This window comes from Schistocerca gregaria, chromosome 7, assembly GCF_023897955.1.
Source record: "Schistocerca gregaria isolate iqSchGreg1 chromosome 7, iqSchGreg1.2, whole genome shotgun sequence".
NCBI classification, from domain to species: Eukaryota; Metazoa; Arthropoda; class Insecta; order Orthoptera; family Acrididae; genus Schistocerca; species Schistocerca gregaria.
The window spans coordinates 48,832,313-48,855,542 of record NC_064926.1 but is presented as its reverse complement, the minus strand read 5'-3'; the positions used below and the strand labels follow the sequence as shown (position 1 = coordinate 48,855,542).

At 42.2% G+C, this 23,230-nt stretch overlaps 2 protein-coding genes across 2 annotated transcripts in view; both read left to right on the top strand.

Moving 5' to 3' along the window:
• The window catches only part of LOC126281524 (protein roadkill-like), a 52,258-nt gene extending 48,402 nt beyond the window's left edge, over positions 1-3,856 (top strand). The window contains exon 2 of the mRNA XM_049980565.1: positions 3,365-3,856. Within this exon, the coding sequence (XP_049836522.1) occupies positions 3,376-3,747 (372 nt within the window). The 5' untranslated portion in view covers positions 3,365-3,375 and the 3' untranslated portion in view covers positions 3,748-3,856. The remainder of the gene's footprint in view (positions 1-3,364) is intronic.
• The window catches only part of LOC126281525 (speckle-type POZ protein B-like), a 76,615-nt gene extending 55,350 nt beyond the window's left edge, over positions 1-21,265 (top strand). The window contains exon 2 of the mRNA XM_049980566.1: positions 18,513-21,265. Within this exon, the coding sequence (XP_049836523.1) occupies positions 18,524-18,883 (360 nt within the window). The 5' untranslated portion in view covers positions 18,513-18,523 and the 3' untranslated portion in view covers positions 18,884-21,265. The remainder of the gene's footprint in view (positions 1-18,512) is intronic.
• Positions 21,266-23,230: the final 1,965 nt, after the last annotated feature.

Sequence of the window (23,230 nt, the reverse complement as noted above, 5' to 3'; positions counted from 1 at the left end):
TGCATGCAGCATGTGCTCAAGTCGCTGGGAGGGGAGTAGCTAAAAGCCCAAATCCAGGGTTTTAACTGTCTGCCAGCATAGTAACTGCAGAGCCAGAGTGTTATTTTAGATTTAGTGCGGTACTAGAGGGGTTGAACTCCTGCATATGTTTTTAATACATTATTTAAGGACATTTTTAACTGGGCACCACACATTTACAACAGTCTTTACTGATCGGTAGAAACAGGGAGACTCTAGTTACTCTCTTATCCCTGATCATCTCCTCAGGGTTAGACTGCCTCAAGACTTAACTTGTCTCCAATGCAGAATTATATTCGATATTGCAGGCTCTGGAGCAGATGAGATGGGATTAGACTACTAAGTTCCTCTTCTGTTTAGATTCTCTGAGTGCCCTTCACTCTCCACAACGCTTGCACCAAGCAGATAAAGTAGTCCAGGATAACCTCCTCCAACTACAATGGCTGGGAAACGTGGTGTCTTTCTGCTGGGTACGAAGCACCTGGGCATTGCAGGGAATGAAAGGGCAAATGTAGCAGCCAAGGAGATATATCGCAATTATCAGGTAGTTCAATGTGCAATACACTCGCACATTGTGCCTCACTTGTGAGATTGTCCTGTGTCAAGGGAAGAATGAGTGGCTGGAAGTGACAGAGGAGACGTAGCCATGGCATATTTCCTTCCAGTCACGTCTATGAAACGAGATCCTCCTTACTTGTTTTCGCATAATAATAATGTCGTGTGACTAGGGCCTCCCGTCGAGTAGACCGTTCGCCGGGTGCAAGTTTTTCGATTTGACGCCAGTCCGGCGACTTGCGCGTCGAGGGAGATGAAATGATGATGATTAGGACATCACAATACCCTATCCCTGAGCGGAGGAAATCTCCGACCCAGCCGGGAATCGAACCCGGGCCCTGAGGATTGACATTCTGTCGCGCCGACCACTCAGCTACCGGGGGCGAACATTTTCGGGTAGGCCACAGGCCTATGACACATGGCTTCTTGCTCTGGCGAGAGAACTCTATAATCTCCCCCACTTTCCTTCTTCCACGTATTGTCTACATTAAACAATGCCCAGTCCAAGTAATTAATAAGCAAAGTCTTTTATGAAGATTTGAGAGGAGCGAAGATTACAATAAAGCTTGTCATGTTGAGACGGCTCCACTTCTTGTCTAGGGGTCTGATTCTTGAAGCTGAATATGTAACATCAGGTCCTCACGGTTGGTTTGAACTAAATAATTGGAAGATGGTTGTTGCAGAATTTTTTACGTAAATATATTTTCGACTGATTTTTCTCATTTTAATAAATGAGAGTGTGTCTTGATTTTTCACATCAACAAAACCGAAATTACGTGGTTTGCACCTATTATACAAAAATCCGTCCAATCACATCACAGGCAAGCTTAAGACTCCCACACTCTGCGGAAATAACAATATTCCAAACGGTTTACAGATTTTCTTAACAAATTAATTTCTTCTAGTTGTCCTTACATTATTAATTTAGATTATTCTTTCATAAGTGACTCCAGATGTAAACATAGTAAACAGTACCGATTGCATAATTAATAATAAAAATTTTAAGTGTGCAACTGATTCATAATTTCAAATGTTCCCAAAAAATAATTTTACTTGTACATTCAGAACTATTACTTACTGATTGCAACATCGAAACTAAAATATTTTATAAAGTAATTACTTTTCATAAATTTTAGCTTGACATAGAGCATACTGTGTATAAAATTATCTGAAAGTTTTGAGAAAAGCAACTGAGATAATATTAACCTGTCCAAAATAGAAAAATAATACTGGTATCGACAACTACTGTTGAGGAAAAGCAATGTGTGGTGCTTCTGGCGTAGATATCACTGTGCGCTACATTTTATTAGATTGTTTTTCTTTCTGATTAGAGGGCGGTAGCAGATTTGTTAACAGATCTGCCCTCTGTTTTAAGTAAAGTTCAAACGAATGTGAGTTTTAAGGATTTGTGATTCGTCCAACATGTTTCCGAAAACTTTAGGGAGATGTTTTTAACGTGTTAACGGGGTGACTGGTTCAGGTGGTCGGTCGGTCAATGTTCCCATTGCGTCTTTCTTTAGCTCCTCTATTTTTTTAATCCCAGGTATAGCACCTTTCACCCTTTCTCTGTTGTATTCAGACTTGGCAGGTAGTGTTTATATGCTTACTACAAGCGAGGTGGGAGTGCACGAGTAATTTTATAGGTTCCCCCTCACTGTGTGATAAATTTTCGTAATTTTATCCACATTGGTTTCTTTTATTGTGTTTAAGGGCGCTGATACTATTGCCAATGAGTACCCATAAGCTCTAAAGACCACGAACACGCACCTATTTATTGCTTTTCACATTAAGATTGTGCTATGATACATTTGGATAGTAGTGTATCCTTTTTTTCCCTCTCATCTGCCTCCACGGTAGCAACAAATCATATTGTTTTACAGAGAGCACTCATGACAGGGGGCAAAGATTTTCATTACTCTAAGTTCTTTCGTCTGTCTTTAGACATGCAGATGACAGAAGGAAATTATAGGAAGATGCATTCTGTAATAAGTTCTGCCACTAAGATTCGCGATTGTCTGCAGTGCATCAATTATCTGATATAGTAAACGTAATTACGTCAAAGGAAACGTAATGTATGTGGTTAAAAGTGAATGCTTGGAACATTACTATGTTCAAAGGCTAATAAATGATGCCATAACAGAATTTGGCAGTTTTGTGTCTCCTGTATTATTATTAGGAAGTTATTTATGTTTCTAGAATCCTGTCCACTGTGAACTTAATTTTATCATCTTAAAATCACAAAAGTTAAAGTAATGTTGGTGGAACAGAGTAGTAGAGTGGTGGATAGAGGCGGAATGTGAAAGGTTGCTGGCTTATATATTACTTCGTAAAATATTGTTTGTTTGTTTTTATTCGTATTTTCCTTACGTTTTCTTATTTCATGTAGGTATACGTTCAGTGTACAAATAAGACGACCCTATGTTGAGGGCGAGGTGTTAGATTTTGTGTAGTAGTCGAGGAATATGGACCAGTGACTTGCAAAATTGCTGTATGCACACTGGCAAACTGACTAGCATTCCAGGGCATTGTGTACTACATAAAGAATAACATGGGTAATCATTTCTCATAAGTGAACTGCGTTCATTGGCCACCAGATGTAGCAGACAATTGGCTCTCGAGAGAGATGCAGTCCCGTATAACCATACGGAGCAAGTGCAGTGTGATTTACCAAATTGTATTTAACGTGAACCATCTACATTGGAATCCATTTTTGGATGATTCACATTGAGAAAAACATCCTGTGTGTGGATGGAATAAGGATACAGACCTGCTCAATAACGCTGTGTTTCAGGTTCATCCAGCATGTCACCAGCAAAGACGATTTGTATGAGTGAGTGTAAGGACCTGGGCTCTCTGCTAGACGCTGATTTCGGCATGGTGACGCTAGTGTCCGGTAACACGCGACTGGTGGTGCACAAGGCCGTGCTGGAAGCTAGGAGCCCTGTGTTTGCTGCCATGCTGCAGGACATGCTAGAGGACGGCAGCGATCAGCTCTCCATCCCTGACGTAGAGGGCCCGGTGCTGCAGAGGCTCGTGGGCTACATGTACACTCTTAGGCTCTCCCAGCTGCAGGGTCTGGGCCCTCAGCTGCTGGCCGTTGCCGACCGGTATGGCGTGGTTGGCCTCAGGGCTCTGTGCGAACAGCTGCTAGATGTAGAAAACGAGGATGACTGACATATGTGAAGTAATGTGAAGTGACTGACACGTGTGAAATAAATCTTAACTGCTTGACTGCATGTGTGTTCGCTAAATACTTGTAAATAAAGAATTAAATGAAGAAAGACCCCACAACTGTTAATTTGTACCCACCAGTGTACAGTACATTCAATTAATAGTTAAATCACAGTGAATGTGTGGGAAGAGAGTGAGAGAGAGAGAGAGAGAGAGAGAGAGAGAGAGAGAGAGAGAGAGAGACGATCCTGGGATGTGACTTGTCCTCCTGGCCTCTTCAAGCGTAACCATGATACCCTCTACATGACGATTCAGTGAAACTGCAGTGGGTTTCCCTTTCTCATAAAAGAAAAACTTACTTCCTTTTGTTCCACAAGAGACAGCTTTTCGTCAACAATCTGTGTGAAGTATGTAGCACTAGTGGTATCTGGGGAATCTGTATATTATTTTGCACAAATGTCAATAGTGAGTGTGAGCAATAGCAGTGAGAGTGTGAATTACCCTCGTGACCATTTGTAACAGCTATTTACCACCAGGCAGGATACATGTATTCTAATCATGTTAATCCAACAACCATCGACACTCCCCCTTTCCTCCTACTTGGCGATTAATAAGCATACAATGCTCTGTGGGGGAAGTAATTCATCTGGTAGGGGCCTTCTGATTCATCAGTTACTCTCTGATTCATCAGTTACTCTCTGATTCATCAGTTACTCTCTGATTCATCAGTTACTCTCTGATTCATCAGTTACTCTCTGATTCATCAGTTACTCTCTGATTCATCAGTTACTCTCTGATTCATCAGTTACTCTCTGATTCATCAGTTACTCTCTGATTCATCAGTTACTCTCTGATTCATCAGTTACTCTCTGATTCATCAGTTACTCTCTGATTCATCAGTTACTCTCTGATTCATCAGTTACTCTCTGATTCATCAGTTACTCTCTGATTCATCAGTTACTCTCTGATTCATCAGTTACTCTCTGATTCATCAGTTACTCTCTGATTCATCAGTTACTCTCTGATTCATCAGTTACTCTCTGATTCATCAGTTACTCTCTGATTCATCAGTTACTCTCTGATTCATCAGTTACTCTCTGATTCATCAGTTACTCTCTGATTCATCAGTTACTCTCTGATTCATCAGTTACTCTCTGATTCATCAGTTACTCTCTGATTCATCAGTTACTCTCTGATTCATCAGTTACTCTCTGATTCATCAGTTACTCTCTGATTCATCAGTTACTCTCTGATTCATCAGTTACTCTCTGATTCATCAGTTACTCTCTGATTCATCAGTTACTCTCTGATTCATCAGTTACTCTCTGATTCATCAGTTACTCTCTGATTCATCAGTTACTCTCTGATTCATCAGTTACTCTCTGATTCATCAGTTACTCTCTGATTCATCAGTTACTCTCTGATTCATCAGTTACTCTCTGATTCATCAGTTACTCTCTGATTCATCAGTTACTCTCTGATTCATCAGTTACTCTCTGATTCATCAGTTACTCTCTGATTCATCAGTTACTCTCTGATTCATCAGTTACTCTCTGATTCATCAGTTACTCTCTGATTCATCAGTTACTCTCTGATTCATCAGTTACTCTCTGATTCATCAGTTACTCTCTGATTCATCAGTTACTCTCTGATTCATCAGTTACTCTCTGATTCATCAGTTACTCTCTGATTCATCAGTTACTCTCTGATTCATCAGTTACTCTCTGATTCATCAGTTACTCTCTGATTCATCAGTTACTCTCTGATTCATCAGTTACTCTCTGATTCATCAGTTACTCTCTGATTCATCAGTTACTCTCTGATTCATCAGTTACTCTCTGATTCATCAGTTACTCTCTGATTCATCAGTTACTCTCTGATTCATCAGTTACTCTCTGATTCATCAGTTACTCTCTGATTCATCAGTTACTCTCTGATTCATCAGTTACTCTCTGATTCATCAGTTACTCTCTGATTCATCAGTTACTCTCTGATTCATCAGTTACTCTCTGATTCATCAGTTACTCTCTGATTCATCAGTTACTCTCTGATTCATCAGTTACTCTCTGATTCATCAGTTACTCTCTGATTCATCAGTTACTCTCTGATTCATCAGTTACTCTCTGATTCATCAGTTACTCTCTGATTCATCAGTTACTCTCTGATTCATCAGTTACTTTCTGATTTTTGAGCTACTTGTCCCATTGGCAGTACTTGTATCCACTATAGTTACACGGCACCTTCTTGGCCACTTCCAGGGACCAAAAGCCTCCATCACTCCAATGGTGTTCTGTTGCTTGTTGTGATGGCTCTTATGGGAGTTTCATGTTGCCATTGTCTTTTTACACTCATGGCTCCAAATCCACCGATCATGTGGGATATGCCTACACGTCTTTCGTTGGCACAGAACACCATCTGTTGCCTGATGTGTGGAGTGTTTACTGTGAAACTGATAGCCATCCCTTGGGCCTTCTGTTTAATAGTCCTCTCCGACCCAATATTTTACATACAGACTCAATAGTGGTCTTGAGGCAATCACTAAGTGTTTTTCCTGCCACCGTTTTGGTCGTTGCTATCCACGACTTCCTTGCTAATCTTGGTGACACTGCTTGTTTGGTTGATTTCCTTTGGGTTCCTGGCCATGTAGTTATCCCAGGAAATGAACTTGCTGATCATCTGGCTGTAGGGGTGACCACTTGCTGCTGTTTTTCTTGACCTGTCCAGGGGTGGATTTGCGGCCTTACATTAAGTTCTTTTTTGCTCAATCGTGAGATGACTCTCAGGAAGCTACCCCTCTATGTATTAAACTTCGCACCATCAAGGAGCCTCCCATCGTGTGGCATTCTTCCCTATGCCTTTCCCAGAGGGAATTACCATCCTCTGCTATCTTTGTATTAGCCATACTAAGTTGACCTATGGTTTTTTACTCAGCAATGATAGCCCCTACCCCCTCTTCCCCTCTGTAGTTCTGGGGCTCCACTCACGATGATCTGTATTTTGCTGGATTACCCAACCTTCCTTGTCTCAGGTGTCAGTGGATGACCATTGTGTGGTTATGTCTGTCCTCAGTTTTCTTCGCGAAAGTCGTTTGTACTCTCGAGTAGAATTCCTTGAATTTTCATCTGGAATGTGAGTCCCTCAGTGTAGATGTTGGTTATGGAGAAATTGTTCTTACCTCCACACTGACTATGTTCTTCCACCATTTCCCTATATTTTATCTAATCTGTTGTGCTGTTTTTTCGCCTTGTCTTCTTTGCCTGGTTTTGTCCCCATTACATTGTGATGATGGCATGGTTTGGATGTCATGATGGGTCAGTGGCAGTGCTGGTGCCTCACCACATGTAGCATTTCTGGGGCACCCCTGCTCTCCCAATTTCCACCCACCCCCTTTTGTTCTTTCCTCTCCTTGCTACCCTGATGTCCCTATTCCCTCTTTGTTTGGATGTTATCCTTTCCCCTTGACTGGGCTGTGCTGTTCGTGTTGTTCCTCTCTTGATTCCTGATGAGCTTGCTGTTTTGTCCCCGTACCCATATCAAACAACGAATGATTACAGAGGACTCTAATGCACACAGTGCACCATGGGGCTCTTAACATCATTTGTCCCAAGTTTGGATACTTAAGGATTGGACATACACTACAGATATCATACTGATGATCACGGGTCAAGCTACACATTTTAGTGCTGCATTGGGTTCATCTACCGCCATGGACCTCTCTCTACCTGCCCTTGCAAACAGTACTCAATGGAGGATCAACGAAAATCTTCATGGTACCAACCACTACCCTTTCAGAATCCTGCAAGAAGTTGCTGAGAGGGTTGTTCAGAATGGCTAATTGGATGATTGCAGAGAGTTTGCTGTTTTTTGAGCATTAGGACAGTGTCCACGACTGGGTGGATCAAATTGGTCACGATTCACCATGCCAGTGATGAATCCGAGTGTCAGTGGAAACAGGAGGGCAGCTACGCACAGTTTGTTGGTGCCCTGCAGGTGCAAATCTTGCAACCTTTCAAATGGTGTGGGCAAAGGTGATGAGAATAATTCAGAGTAAGCAGAGGTGTCGATAAAAGTTCCTAAACTCCACCACTAGATCCATGTCCACAAGTAAAGTATGGGAAACTACCAGGAGGATCTCAAGGTGCAACTCGTAGCCACCAATAGCAGCTCTAAGAAGAGTGCACTGGTCTCTACTAACATCACTGTGAGACAGCTCATACAAAGGCCGAATCATGTAAGTCCCTTGTGATCAATTCTAGCGAGAATCGACTTCCTCCCGATATTGGGAGACGCCAGAGAAGGCTGATTTGATTTCTTTTCCATCAGTGTAGAGGAATACAAGCACCCTGTATTCTGCAAAAGGCCTAAATTCATACCTAGAGGCATATTATTTTGTTGCAGCTCATAGTGGGGGTTCTGTTGACATGTGTTTTAGATATGAGTTTTGGAATGTCCTATATGTTTTAAGCTGGATAATGGTATCCCTCAAGGGAGTGTTTTAAGTATCATGGCATTTGCCATTGAAATAATCAGTATTACATCCACAGTTCCATGTCCCATAATGTGTTCAGCGCTTGTGGACGACTTCTCCATCTTCTGTGCATCCTCCAACCTAGCAACAGCTGCTCAGCAATTGCAATTGACTATCAGGCGATTGTGGGAATGGTCTTACACCACAGATTTTAAATTGTCTGTGTTTGTGTTGGTTTTAACTGCTCCTGCTCTCTTTTTAATTTATCTGGTTTTAAACTGGAGGATACCATTCTTTGATGTCTCAAGCTATTAAACATCCTTAAATGCAGGAGTCATAGGTTTTGAGGAGGCGAAAAGACACGTCTGCTCCAACTTTATAAGGTCTTAGCGCGACCCTTGCTTGACTATGGATCAGCAAGGCCTTCATATCTGAAAATGCTGGATGCGGTTCATCACAAAGGTTTTAGGTGGTCTGCAGGCACCTATTGCACGAGCTCTGTCACTAGGCTGTGTGCTGAGGCTGGAGCGCCTCCAGTGTCTGTTAGACATCTTTTCATGACACACCAAGCACATAAGGCTTTGTTCATTCCTATATCACCAGCATACAGTTCCGTTTCGTAGCCGCCACTGGGTTGGCTGTTCAGTCACTGGCCACAAGCAATGCGACCATTTGGGATCTGTGCAAGGGAGAACTTTGAGCAATAACTGGTTGGGGCGTTAAGGCTTAAAACGAGACGTGGAGTAGAGTATCCACTGGATACTATTGAGGCCCAGATTACTTTTTAACTGATTGCTTACAAGAAGCGTTGTATCCCAGACTATATTGATACAATTTAATTGAACAAGATTTTACATCACCACCCAGATTTTTACTGTTACACAGATGGGCCTAAGCAGGGAGATTTTATCCATTGTTCTGTTGTGTTCCCCATCATCATCATCCAAAGGACAGGGCTTTCAGAGTTATTTTCAGTTCATTATATGGAATTGTTTGCTAACCTGAGGGCAATGGAGCATGTGAGATGACGCCATGACAAGAAATTCTCAAAGTGCCCTTCTCGCTGCTGGTCAGCAGATCGGATTGTGCAAGGAGTACAGGTCCCTCTCGTTTGCAAAGCCAAGACAAGGTTTCCAGGGCACATCAGGATTTGCTTAGAGTAGGATCTTGCCCATCGATACAAAGAGCCCCCAGTATGACACAGATGCTGGCCACAGGTATCAATATGAGAAATTGTAGACTAGTGTGTTTCATTATGATGACCCGATAGTTGATCTTGATCTCCTACAGGACTTACCTTCTGTTTAAATGGTAATGAGACGAGAGTGGTTAATGTTTTACGATTTTGTGTGATGTCCAGAATTCTTCCCAAAATATTGTGTGTGTGATTTTAATATGTCACAGTGCGTCCCGATCGCTCGATATTTAAAAGTAGCCATCCAGCCAGTCATCTGTCCCCATTTTAACAGTGTCGTCACCAGTATTTTATCCTTGATTTTTATCTGTAATTAATTCATTGTGTTTTATCGGGTTTTTGTTACAGACCCTTCTGATACCCACCTTAGTGTGGTTGCTGTTCAACTCTTGTGGAAAAATACAACTTGGGTTTCCATTTTATTCTTATTTTTAAACAGATTTTCACCATGCTCGATATCAATCTTAATCATCATTACAACCACCACGAAATATACCATCATCACTTTGCTTCCCATATGCTTAAAGATCGATTACTATGAATTTCTAACGAGTTCCTGCAACTGCTTGTGTTATGATTGACTGAAAATAATTATAATACAATATAGTATCTGAGTTTTCTGAGCAATATAGGGGAATGTTTTTTCTCTCACAGTACCAGATGCATTTCGAAATATTTGTATTTTATACAAATCATTTTCAGTTTTCAGAAAATCATCTTCAGAAAGCGTTGTCGTGTCATTTGGCTGGAGGCAATCCCTAAACACTTGAGTAGTCAACCCTACAATTCTTAATAGTGCTTGTGAATTCTATTCTGAATGTCAGCTCCATGCCTCTAAAAATTAAGTTGATAAGAACCTCTGATCATATAAAATTAGTTAAAAGTAATAAGTAATGTAATTACTTAAATTTTGTATTATTACTATTATTATTATTACTATTACTATTACTACTACTATTACTATTATTATTATTATTATTCAGCAAAAAGATTATGAGTAAATGGAAACACCTAAGAGACAAATTTCACAGAAAAATTGAAGTATAGAACCTCAAGCCTACTTCTAGTAATGGACAGTGATAAGTGTGTCAGACAGTAACAAATTGAGGAGGGGGGGGGCGCAGTTGGGGGTATGTATGTGAAACAGCTGTGGCTGCTTGAGAGCATTAAATTATTGACATCAGTTTACAAAACACAAAATAGTCTGTTTACCATCAAATATCGCCTATCTTGCTGCAGTGAATCCAAATGAAGACATGTTTTAGTATCAATGACAATTTAGTGACAATGATGCTGTTCAACGTGATCCGTATGGACGCTACACAGGTCGACAGTGACTTGGTAACAACTGGGGAACAAAACCATGTAAGTGAAATGAACTTGCATATGAAATGAACCACAGGAAGCAGAGCATCTGAACCAAGGTAGGTATGCACACAATGTACTCAGCACATGTCTGGCCTGGACGCCTAACGACTGACACGATGGCTCTTAGCAAAAGCTCTAGACTACGTCCATGGCAGTCTGTCTCTGGGAATAACACAGGCATGCTACATTTACTGCCACTCACAAATAAACCCTTCCATCAATTTGCTTGCCCATACGACATGATGCATGTGCCCTTGATGGCGTGTTTCTGAACTGGTCGACTGTTCTACCCATGCCAGCTCGTCTGACTCCATCGGGATGCCTGCCGGTGGTCATAGTAAACATCAACAAAATGTTAGGCTGTTCAGTTTTACCATCACCTCATTTGTATTTGGTTAGTAACACTTTCCTTGATTGCAGAAGCCATAACGGACATACATAATAAAAGAGACAGTTAATGACAGTGTTCAGAATAAATAGACTGATACTGAGAAAAACTTAAACTACTGGCTGAAGGCAAGGAGACTGGAAAGTTTCAGGGCTTTTTAGTCTGTGTGTATCAAATATTTTTAATCTTAAATTCACGTAGAAAGAAAATTCCTGTAAATGGTAAGAATTTGAAAATAAAAAATAAATTAGATTTTTATAATCAAGTATAAAGTTTACTTACTTTAGCATAACTGCTAGATGTTCTTCAGAACTGACGAGATTACATGTGACACTATTCAAAGGAGGGTGCAATTTGTCTCGAATGTTTTGCGAATTGACATTTGGAATTTTACATGTTGGAAGTGTAATCGTGAGTACAAACGACGAAAAGTTCCAGTTTTATGGCTCTTCAAGTTGATCAGTTAGAGGGATCACATACTTGCCCTGCATCAATGTCTATCAACGAGAAGGTTATACAGTGTGGTTCATTGATAGTGACTGGGCCAAATATCTAACGAAATAAGCGTCAAACGAAAATACTACAAAGAACGAAACTCGTCTAGCTTGAAGGGGGAGACCAGATCGGGCTATGGTTGGGCATTTTGATCACAATAGCCATACCTCAACACGATATCGACATTTTCCGCAGTTGGTAAACGGTCCATTTTAACACGGGTAATTTATCACGAAGCAAGTACTGTCTGCACAGGCGGAATGTTACGTGATACCACGTACTTATACGTTTGTGAGTATTACAGCGCCATCTATCACAAAGCGAAAAAAGTGGTCCAACTAAACCATTCATCTTTCTTTACGTACTACACGAATATGTAATAAAAATGGGGGTTCATATTTTTAAAAAAAACGCTGTTTATATCCGTCTGACCTGTCAGCGCCACTTAAGTATCATGAAGACGAGAGAAATCGGAGCTTGTATGGATGCACAGTGTTCTTGTAGTGCTCTGTTTGAGAGTGGAATGGGAATAACGAGTAGTAGTAGTAGTAGTAGTAGTAGTAGTAGGGACCTCGACTATGCACCACGTGATGGCTTGTGGAGTGCTTATGTAGCTGTAATTTGAAGTGAGAGAAAGTAAAAACTTGTAGTGACACGGAGACAGACATACCGAAGACCACTGATCGGAACACTTCGAGAAAATGACAGTTGCTCCAATATTGGGAACATAGTGGAGTCATTTATACAGAAATACAAAAATATACGACCAGTCAATCGTGCTGATAAGTCAGAAATCGTGGCGTTCATGTCGCTGTAATCACTAGCAAAACAAGTGTTGTGAAATCACCTCTGGGAAATGTGGAAGAATTAAATATCCAAGGGAAGAGCTAGGATCAATATGATAATTGCACACATTCAGTGGCACTTCATCTCAACTGCACTGTTCGCATTTCGAGCCTTTCTATCATTTTAACCACCGCATCCAATGAGCTGAGATCCACCGAATGTGATGAAACGGAGTTCCTTCCTGGAAATACACGTGCAAGGTATCATCATTTGAGGTCTGAAATTAGCAGTATGTTTGTAGTAACGTAGAGAATAGGAATGGAGTAGAACGTTAGCTTATCTTGATCCTTCTTCTTCAATTACTGTCAAGCAAATCCTAGAGAAATGTGCATAACGCCGAGAGAATCGCCCCATTTCGGTCACCGACTTGAAATTGTTGTAGCTATGAACCTGAAATACCTGATGTTCAAGGTGCTGGCAAGTACACCAGATTAGACAGTAGTGGCATAGTTCACAACCCCCCATTTGTTTCTTTGTTCATCAATCTGTAACATCAATGGGAAGTGCAACTTTATTTTTCAGTTTTGTGTTATTCCAGTAAATTAAACAATGACAATTCAGTCCATGTACCACAAACAGTTATAATGCTGGAAAACAGAATACAGTTCGTTACACAGGAATCTGAATGCCAAAAATTTTAATATGCATAAACGGTTTAGCTTAGATCACCAGTACTGTAAGACTGTTCGTAGATGCTGCTGCATAGAGGAAAGTATCACTGGCCAATCGTGAGGGATTGTGGAAAACAAAGGACAAATCTTATTATAATGGCTATAGTGTAGAGAAAGAATCTGTACATGGGAATTCAGTACATGAGTCACCATTCTACAGCAAAACTGTAACATATTGGTTGCGTTACAGTCAAATTGTATTCCATTACTGCATTATAACACGACTGGGAAGGTGGTCGCTTCAGTTTGGAACCGTGTGACCGCTACGGTCGCAGGTTCGAATCCTGCCCTCAGCATGGATGTGTGTGATGTCCTTAGGTTAGTTAGGTTTAATTAGTTCTAAGTTCTAGGTGACTGATGACGACAGAAGTTAAGTCGCATAGTGCTCAGAGCCATTTGAACCATTTGGTAAGGTGGTTTACTGCTCCCGTCTCCCCCCCCCCCCCATTTCATGAATTTAAAGGACGTCTTCACATTAATGGACGTGTTCATTACTGATCGGTTAAAGAAACGAATAATGATTGGTTCGATTCAGAATGGTTATTGTTGGAACGCCGACACTAAGATATATTACATAAAAATGACACATTCCAGAAAATTGAAAACGATTATATACTGTTCACCAGTATTCTGTCTGCCACCACACTGCATTGATTGGTTCACACTGAAACTCTTGGCAAACAATAGTACAGTGGATAGTGATATCGAATAAGAAATACAATTTTATAAAGTCGGATGTCAAGAACATCGTCTGAAATCCACTAAAGTTGTGCATTTCAAGGACTGTTCTCCACTAGATTCCCACATTAAGTTCTCTCACCCAGCAACAATCGCACATTTTTCAAGGCATTGTCAGCAGGTAGCGATTACCTGGGAATTCTATCTTGGCAAGCCCATATATAGGTACAGTACACGCTCAGCAATAAAGCCGACTTACAAAGTTACAATCGAATGTTACAAACAATGAAAAATATCATAACGTTTTACATACAGAACACTCACAGATCCCTGGACCCAAAGAAATTAATTTCGCCCAGAATTTAGGAGACAAAGTTTCAGAGCAAATTTGATTACTTAAGGGCCCAAATAGAAATAGAAAAGAAAAAGAATTCATAGTGTTAAACTGACGAGCAAGTGGATTACTTACAATCAATAACTGTCATCACATGAAAATAAATCCTTAAAGTTGAAGTACATCATGTATAATATGGGCACGAAAATATCGGAAGAGAAAATTAAAAGCAAAACATTTGACCGTAGGTGTCTGTGACAAACAACATTAGTTATTAACATATATGTTACGATTACTTGACGGGCAGATTTTAGTGCACAGCTACTGTTTCTGTCCATAAAAAATGTATACTTTGTTTTGGCAGCAATGTAGTTAAATCAATGAAACGTGCTGTATACTGACGAAGTATCGAATACACTCCTGGAAATGGAAAAAAGAACACATTGACACCGGTGTGTCAGACCCACCATACTTGCTCCGGACACTGCGAGAGGGCTGTACAAGAAATGATCACACGCACGGCACAGCGGACACACCAGGAACCGCGGTGTTGGCCGTCGAATGGCGCTAGCTGCGCAGCATTTGTGCACCGCCGCCGTCACTGTCAGCCAGTTTGCCGTGGCATACGGAGCTCCATCGCAGTCTCTAACACTGGTAGCATGCCGCGACAGCGTGGACGTGAACCGTATGTGCAGTTGACGGACTTAGAGCGAGGGCGTATAGTGGGCATGCGGGAGGCCGGGTGGACGCACCGCCGAATTGCTCAACACGTGGGGCGTGAGGTCTCCACAGTACATCGATGTCGTCGCCAGTGGTCGGCGGAAGGTGCAAGTGCCCGTCGACCTGGGACCGGACCGCAGCGACGCACGGATGGACGCCAAGACCGTAGGATCCTACGCAGTGCCGTAGGGGACCGCACCGCCACTTCCCAGCAAATTAGGGACACTGTTGCTCCTGGGGTATCGGCGAGGACCATTCGCAACCGTCTCCATGAGGCTGGGCTACGGTCCCACACACCGTTAGGCCGTCTTCTGCTCATGCCCCAACATCGTGCAGCCCGCCTCCAGTGGTGTCACGACAGGCGTGAATGGAGGGACGAACGGAGACGTGTCGTCTTCAGCGATGAGAGTCGCTTCTGCCTTGGTGCCAATGATGGTCGTATGCGTGTTTGGCGCCGTGCAGGTGAGCGCCACAATCAGGACTGCATACGACCGAGGCACACAGGGCCAACACCCGGCATCATGGTGTAGGGAGCGATCTCCTACACTGGCCGTATACCTCTGGTGATCGTCGAGGGGACACTGAATAGTGCACGGTACATCCAAACCATCATCGAACCCATCGTTCCACCATTCCTAGACCGGCAAGGGAACTTGCTGTTCCAACAGGATAATGCACTTCCGCATGTATTCTGTGCCACCCAACGTGCTCTAGAAGGTGTAAGTCAACTACCCTGGCCAGCAAGATCTCCGGATCTGTCCCCCATTGAGCATGTTTGGGACTGGATGAAGCGTCGTCTCACGCGGTCTGCACGTCCAGCACGAACGCTGGTCCAACTGAGGCGCCAGGTGGAAATGGCATGGCAAGCCGTTCCACAGGACTACATCCAGCATCTCTACGATCGTCTCCATGGGAGAATAGCAGCCTGCATTGCTGCGAAAGGTGGATATACAGTGTACTAGTGCCGACATTGTGCATGCTCTGTTGCCTGTGTCTATGTGCCTGTGGTTCTGTCAGTGTGATCATGTGATGTATCTGACCCCAGGAATGTGTCAATAAAGTTTCCCCTTTCTGGGACAATGAATTCACGGTGTTCTTATTTCAATTTCCAGGAGTGTAGTTGCCATTAAATTTCTTTCAGAACATACTCTGTTTAGTCCATTACAAAAGGAAAATCCGTTAAGAAACTTAGTCATATACTGATTTTCTTGTTTATGTTATGTTAAGCCTATACTAAATGCTTGTGTAGTGGCTGAATAAGTAATAACATAATCATGAAAACGTACACACAAAATGGATAAATTCTCTACATTAAATATGGTAATGTAATAATAATAATAATAATAATAATAATAATAGAAGAAACTACTACTTTCCATGTGACGTTGATTCCTGCATATTTCGCAGTCGAAAACGACTCTTCGTAGTAGATAACAGTTGGCGCTCTTCACAACCTTCAGCACTGTTAACACTTCCTGGGTGATTGAACCCTTCTCGGCAGACGTCACAGGAATGCGTCCGTACTCAACACGATCCCTGCCGTTTGAAGTGTGTGTGTGTGTGTGTGTGTGTGTGTGTGTGTGTGTGTGTGTGTGTGTGTGTGTGTGTGTGAGAGTGAGAGAGAGAGAGAGAGAGAGAGAGAGAGAGAGAGAGAGAGAGAGAGAACAAAAATTAATAAATTAGGAGTATTGTGATCGGACAGCGTGGAATTTCACTTTGCGGAGCATTCCAAGTGTCAAAGGTAGGTAGAATCGGATGCATCCGATTTTTGCTTTAAGGACAGGAATGTGACGAGTGAGGTCCAAGATTCCTGTATGCCACAGGCGATCTCGGGACACGCCATTTGAATTTACTTTGTTTGCAGCTGAATCACGTGTTTGGTGCTTTTTGTAGAAGTTAAACTACGAAAATATGCTGTTTAAAGCACTGGCACATCAACGAGCTCTCTGTTCTTGGTATGATTTGTAGTAACACGCTGCAATGATATTGATGGTTAAAAGCTTTATAAATTGCATGCTGTGAAACAGTACGGCATTTCAAGGCACCAGTCCATAGAAAATTGATGAAAAACGCATTGAATTTCGTGAAATTTGTTCAAGGTAAAGACACATAATTGGTAAATCCTTTAGGGCGTCTTAAGATCAGAAACATTTAAACAGCATCAATGTAATGTAGAGCAGGGTAGCGGGTGTAGGCTGGCTCTGAAACGAAATATCGTCAGTTCCTGTTCTGCTTTCTGCGAATATTCTGTTTGTTTATCTATATTTCGTGGGGTTTCCTTATTAATTTCATAGAACTTTGTGGAATGTTTGATGCTATGCACGAAGTTTATTAGATGTTGTTAATGCATCAGTGCAGATGGACCAATGAACTGTGAGATTTTTTTTACGCACAGGCTGATTCCCCTGCATTGCAGTACGCTGTGTGATACATAGATAAACATGAGTCATTTTCACCTTGCACGCCAACAGCTGCCACTGGAGAGTGCTGTGCTAGCAAATAAGTGAGAAATGAGATCCGTGTGATGCACCATCTCGTTTCAGAGTGCCTGCCGTCCATGTAGGAAAGTACGTATGGGTGCTCGACATTAAGGAAGATATCCAATGGGAACTTGGCACCGGCATGCTGCGACACATGAAAGTTACCCAATCTACTGCTCTGCTGATTTGACAGAAGTGTTTATAGGCCACTCCATAGGAATTTCGTCTTCGTCTTCTACTACGACACTACCAGTGTGATAATACGGGTCGCCAGCTTTGCTCTGAGCTGCATTTATCACTAATCCAAAGTCAACAAGTGAAACTTCTGTAGTTACTTAACTACTCTTGGGTACATTCTGAGATACAGACACTGGACTTGAATATGTACACTGCCAAAATTTCATACATCACATTTGTCTCGTAGCAACTTTCGCCATTTGTTTGCCCAAGGGAATATCCTGTTCCTGTGGAAAATTGAGTTTATTTTATTTAGGTGCACTTTATTCAAGGAAAACAATTAAGAGGTATCCAGTGAATCCACAATGTGATAAGATACCTCTGACTATTGTACACTTGCACACTCACTAAGAAGCAATAGATAGCTAGAAATTGGGAAAAGGTCTAAACAACATTCCACTCACTGGAACACACTTCACATTCTTTCTGCACTTCCATAATTGAAAAATAATTTTATTAATGATCATGATGAGGAGCAAGTTCTGTGTGGTGTACCCTGTCGTTTCTGCTTTATGTTGAGAGAGACGTCCTGTGTGAAACTTTTCTTTGAGTCTTGTGGTCTGTTGTGAGCATTCATGGAAGTCATCTAGAGAACACTTATGAATGTCAAAACATTCTGTCATTCCACACAGTCTTCAAATGCTTACCAATAACTGTAGAACCAATTAAATTTTGATGCACTGGTCACCATGAATAATAGCAGTTGCGTTATTCACTAAGTTTGGAACAGGGACTGGTGACATGGTGTTCCAAACGTGGTGAATTGTACACCTCAGTTGTGCAATTCCTGATGCTTCAACTCTCACTTCATCCATGGTGCAGAAGTGCTCCTTTCAACTGCATCTTTGCCATAAGGATACAGAAGTAGTGAAGAACACTGTGTTTCAGGTTCTTCTGGCATGTCACCTCCAGAGACGGAACAGGGGAGGGCGACTGTGTTCCTGGGCGCCCTGCTGGACGCAGACCAGGGCATGGTGGAGCTGGTGTCTGGCAACACGCGGCTGGTCGCACACAGGGCTGTCGTGGCGGCCAGGAGCCCCGTCTTGGCCTCCATGCTGGACAACGGCAGTGACCAGCTCACCATCCCGGATGTGGAGGGCCCCGTGCTGGCAAAGCTGGTGTCCTACATGTACGCCTCCAGGCTCTCTAGACTGTGCGGAATGGGTCCCCAGTTACTGGCCGCCGCTGACCAGTACAAAGTAGTCGGCCTGAGGGCTGCATGTGAACAGCTCATGGCCGCCGAGAACACAGCTGGCTGAGGCAGATGTAGTTCCCTGTGTGAAGCAAATCTAACAACTTGGCTTCAAATATTTTTAATAAATATTTGTACACAAAGAATTCAGATGAAATAAGATGCCATTACCACTCACTTATACCACCAATATGTAGGACATTTAACTAATTGATTTAGGTCCCAACAGAACAGAAGTAACAGCACACTAATGTAACTTAAATTAGCTGACAGTAATCTGAAATACCGAGATCTTTCAATAATTGACAGGCCACAATTTTCTTGTCGGAAGATGTTTATTCTCAAAACGTAAGGATCGGTGGCAATATCAATCATTTCTTTTATATATATTAATTTTTCTACATATTCTATGACATTGTGTATTCGCTGTTGGTGTGAGCTCTGGTCCTGTGCTTATAGCCACGTTTTCACTGCACGAATTACACATTCATCTTCTTCAAAGATCGTCCCCACATACAGAATTCTTAAATGACCCAGATGGGTAACAGTCTGAGGGCGCCTGGTATGGGTTGCAGGGAGGATGAAGCAGTGATGTCGACCCTAATATGTGATGTGTTCTTGAGTTCTGGTAAGTGTTTTCATGTTTCAGCAAGATTTCTTTTGGATTCTTGTCAAATCCATCATGTCAGAAATGGCTACAGAGTTAGTTCAGTCGGTACCTTAACTATGAATTAATTGTTTACCCTTTTCACAATACATTTTTCGAGATTTTGCCAGCAGAGGAGCTTCCTAGAACTTCTTATGCTTAGGTTATTGTGAGCGTTACCACTCAAGTGCCTTTTTGTATCCTGAGCAAAGTGGCGCACCCAGGTTATATCACCTGTGATGATCTGGGATAGAAAGGCCCCTTCATCGGTATCAAACTGCCCCAGGAGTTCAGATAAAATTACTTTTTTTAAAATTTTGTCGTCTGTTGTGAGGATTCATGGACGTCACCTCTGAATATTCAATAGTTTGTCATTCCACTTCAAATGTCTACCGACAGCTGTAGAACCAACTAAACGAATTGTGATTCACTTGTCTCAATGAATAATGGCACCTGCGGCATTCACAGTGTTGGGAGCATGGTTGTGGATATGACGTTTCAAACGTGGCACATTATGGAACGCAGTTTCTGCAATTCTTGATGCTTCAGTTCTTCTTATCCATAGCCCAAAAGCACTCCTGTCAACTGCATCGTACCATACATACCACAGAAACATTTATGGACGTTGACCCTGGTTTATTTTTCTGCAACTAAGAAATCGATTACAACACCTTGGTTTTAACGGCTCGCTATGCCTCCTCCATATGCTGGAATTTTTCGAACCTCTGCACACATCCAGGAAAAACATAGAATTTAAAAGATCTAAAAGGAAGTTTTCCTATGTATGTTAATGGCTGTAAGAAAATGGGATATTTGTTTACTGAACAACTCTCACATATTACCAGCACAATTGTTTCAAAAGTCTGTGAGGGCGAACATATACTCAATTTGTTCCCAAGGAATACAGCTCCTCTACAATACTGTATTTCCTTACCAGTACGGTTAAAGTATTTCTTACCAGTTTAGACGATGCTGGATGGACCTACTGTACGTTACATATCACTTATATTACTTCCCTATTAGTTCTGCGGTTAGAATCTTACCATTTTGTCTGGACTCATACCGAATTTATCTCCATGTCTGCAACAAAGCTACAGTTTGCTCTAGACTGTTGTGGCACTGGAAATATTTATCTCATGTTTTGTACTTACTTCTTACTTACAAAGTTCACGCGTAAAGTAAGTGGAAGAGGGGTATCTAATGTGTGTTTTCAACCAGTGATCTTGCAAATACCCTTTTTCTTTCTAACTTTGATGCGACAAGCATAAGTCACAGAACGTAAATATTCCAGATGTACTACTGTACGATTGTAATTCCACAATTGTACAGCTTGCCACCTTCCATCAAGACTAATGCAACACATTGCTAGTGATCGTTAAGCTCTTCCAGCTCCTTGTACACATACACCAGTAACTCTGGGCATGCCGTGTGGTTGTCGACACACCAGCACACCGTGGTGAGCGGTTTAAAACCGCTTTTCCACACGCAACTAAAACTTGCACGTGGATCCCTTCCCTTTTTGCCCATCATCACTCCCAGAGGTAAGTTGGCTGTTCCAAAACACGCAATCCGATTTGTATAGGCACTGAATTCAAAATGGCGTTAACTCAATCCCAAAATGCGTTTTATTGACCTAGGAGCTCACAGAAACTTTCAAAAAATAACACTGTTCTACAAATACTGGCTACAAAAATAGTTTTCATGTGGAAACCATTTTGGTGTATCCAACATGCTGAGTACTGTAAAAAAAGGATGAACTGTCGTTACAGAAATAAATGACTGAATAAAACTACACAGAATTTGTCTGGAGCTCTATTTACTGAACCACAGGGAACTTACAGTTAATCATGAGATACCTGGAAACGGCTGCCTCCTAAAAGCAGAATTTCTAAATTTTTGTGCGAAATTCTGATTGGCTGAAGGTACATAGAAGAGTGAAAATGGCACACCTTTAATTTTAGAGTTAGTCAAGGCTCGGGTTGGTCAGTGTTGTCGTAAATACATTTCCTGCACGTAATTTTGCAACAAAACTGCATTACTGTGAAACTTCCTGGCAGATTAAAACTGTGTGCCCGACCGAGACTCGAACTCGGGACCTTTGCCTTTCGCGGGCAAGTGCTATACCATCTGAGCTACCGAAGTTCGAGTCTCGGTCGGGCACACAGTTTTAATCTGCCAGGAAGTTTCATATCAGCGCACACTCCGCTGCAGAGTGAAAATCTCATTCTGGAAACATCCCCCAGGCTGTGGCTAAGCCATGTCTCTGCAATATCCTTTCTTCCATTAGTGATTGCTGGTTTTGCATGGTTCGCAGGAGAGCTTCTTTAAAGTTTGGAAGGTAGGAGACTAGGTACTGGCAGAAGCAAAGCTGTGAGGACGGGGCGTGAGTCGTGCTTGGGTAGCTCAGGTGGTAGAGCACTTGCCTGAGAAAGGCAAAGATCCCAAGTTCGAGTCTCGGTCGGGCACACTGTTTTAATCTGCCAGGAAGTTTCATATCAGCGCACACTCCGCTGCAGAGTGAAAATCTCATTCTGTATTAATGTGCACCACAGTCATCATCCATGATTTGCAGGTGATTTTTAATTAGATCAAGAAACTGGCAATGCTTCGCAATTGCTAAATATACATGGGATTTGGATATAAGTCTTACTCTCCTTTTCCTTCTCTCTTTGTCCTGGTCCTCCCCATCTCGCGCCAGAAGGCTAAATATTATTTCATTAATTCGTGTGTGGCTCACAGCAAGGGCCCGAGCTATTGCGGCGCATTCTTCGTTCCTGGGCTGCATTTCCTTCCTCGTGCCCCTCCCTGCCTGTCCTCGCTCCTTCCGCTCTCCTGGTATTAATATTTGTGTGGACCTGGCTGTCCACCTGGTTTCTTGTATCCTTTTGGCTTTGTTCCCCTTGCCTTTTCCTTGACCTCCATTTTCACATTTTCTCTTTAGTGTGAGCTATTTGGTGAGGAACTCCATCCCTAGTATCTATGGCGTATATTCCTCTCCCCCTCTTTCCTCTCCTCCTCCTCCTTCTTCTTCTTCTTCTTCTTCTTCTTCTTCCCCTCTTCCTGACCCATCATGGACCGCCATCACACCCTGTTAAGTAACCGACACATGTTGCCAGTCGATATGGTGAGACTGTTATGTATCGACCTGGGTTATCCCTCTGACAATACAGGGATCACACTTCCGATACATAAGTTGTTAATTCCCCATGTATGACTAGGGGCTGTTGCTTGAATTTCTGGAGCATCAGAACTCCCGGGAATGGCCGCGATGTCAGACAGCCCTTGCTGTGGATGGATGGCGCCCATGGGAGAAGCCACTGATCTGATGGAGCTTTGAATATGAAACGTATTAAGCTACAAAATCTGGGTTTTCTTCCACGGCTGTCTCTTTTGGTTGGTAGTGGATCACTTAATGCTGCTTCTTATAACCCTACATCCTACCCTTCTCTTGCTACTCGTGGGGAGGAGGTTTAGGGTCGCTAGCAGTGTCCATTACTCCTCACCAGTCTTTGAATTTGGTTCAAGGAGTCTTATTTCATAGGGACCTCATCTGTAAAGCTGTTGAGGAACTCTGGGACAATCTGGAGCGATAGGTCATTCATTTTGTTCAGCATGTTCAGAAATGTTATGAGAACAATTGCATCTGTATTGGTGCTTTTATTCGGGCATTTGAGGGAGATACTCTCCCAGATAAGGTCAAGGTTATCTGTTATTGGAGTGACATGAGGCTGTACATCCTGCCACCCATGCAGTGCATTCTGTACCTCT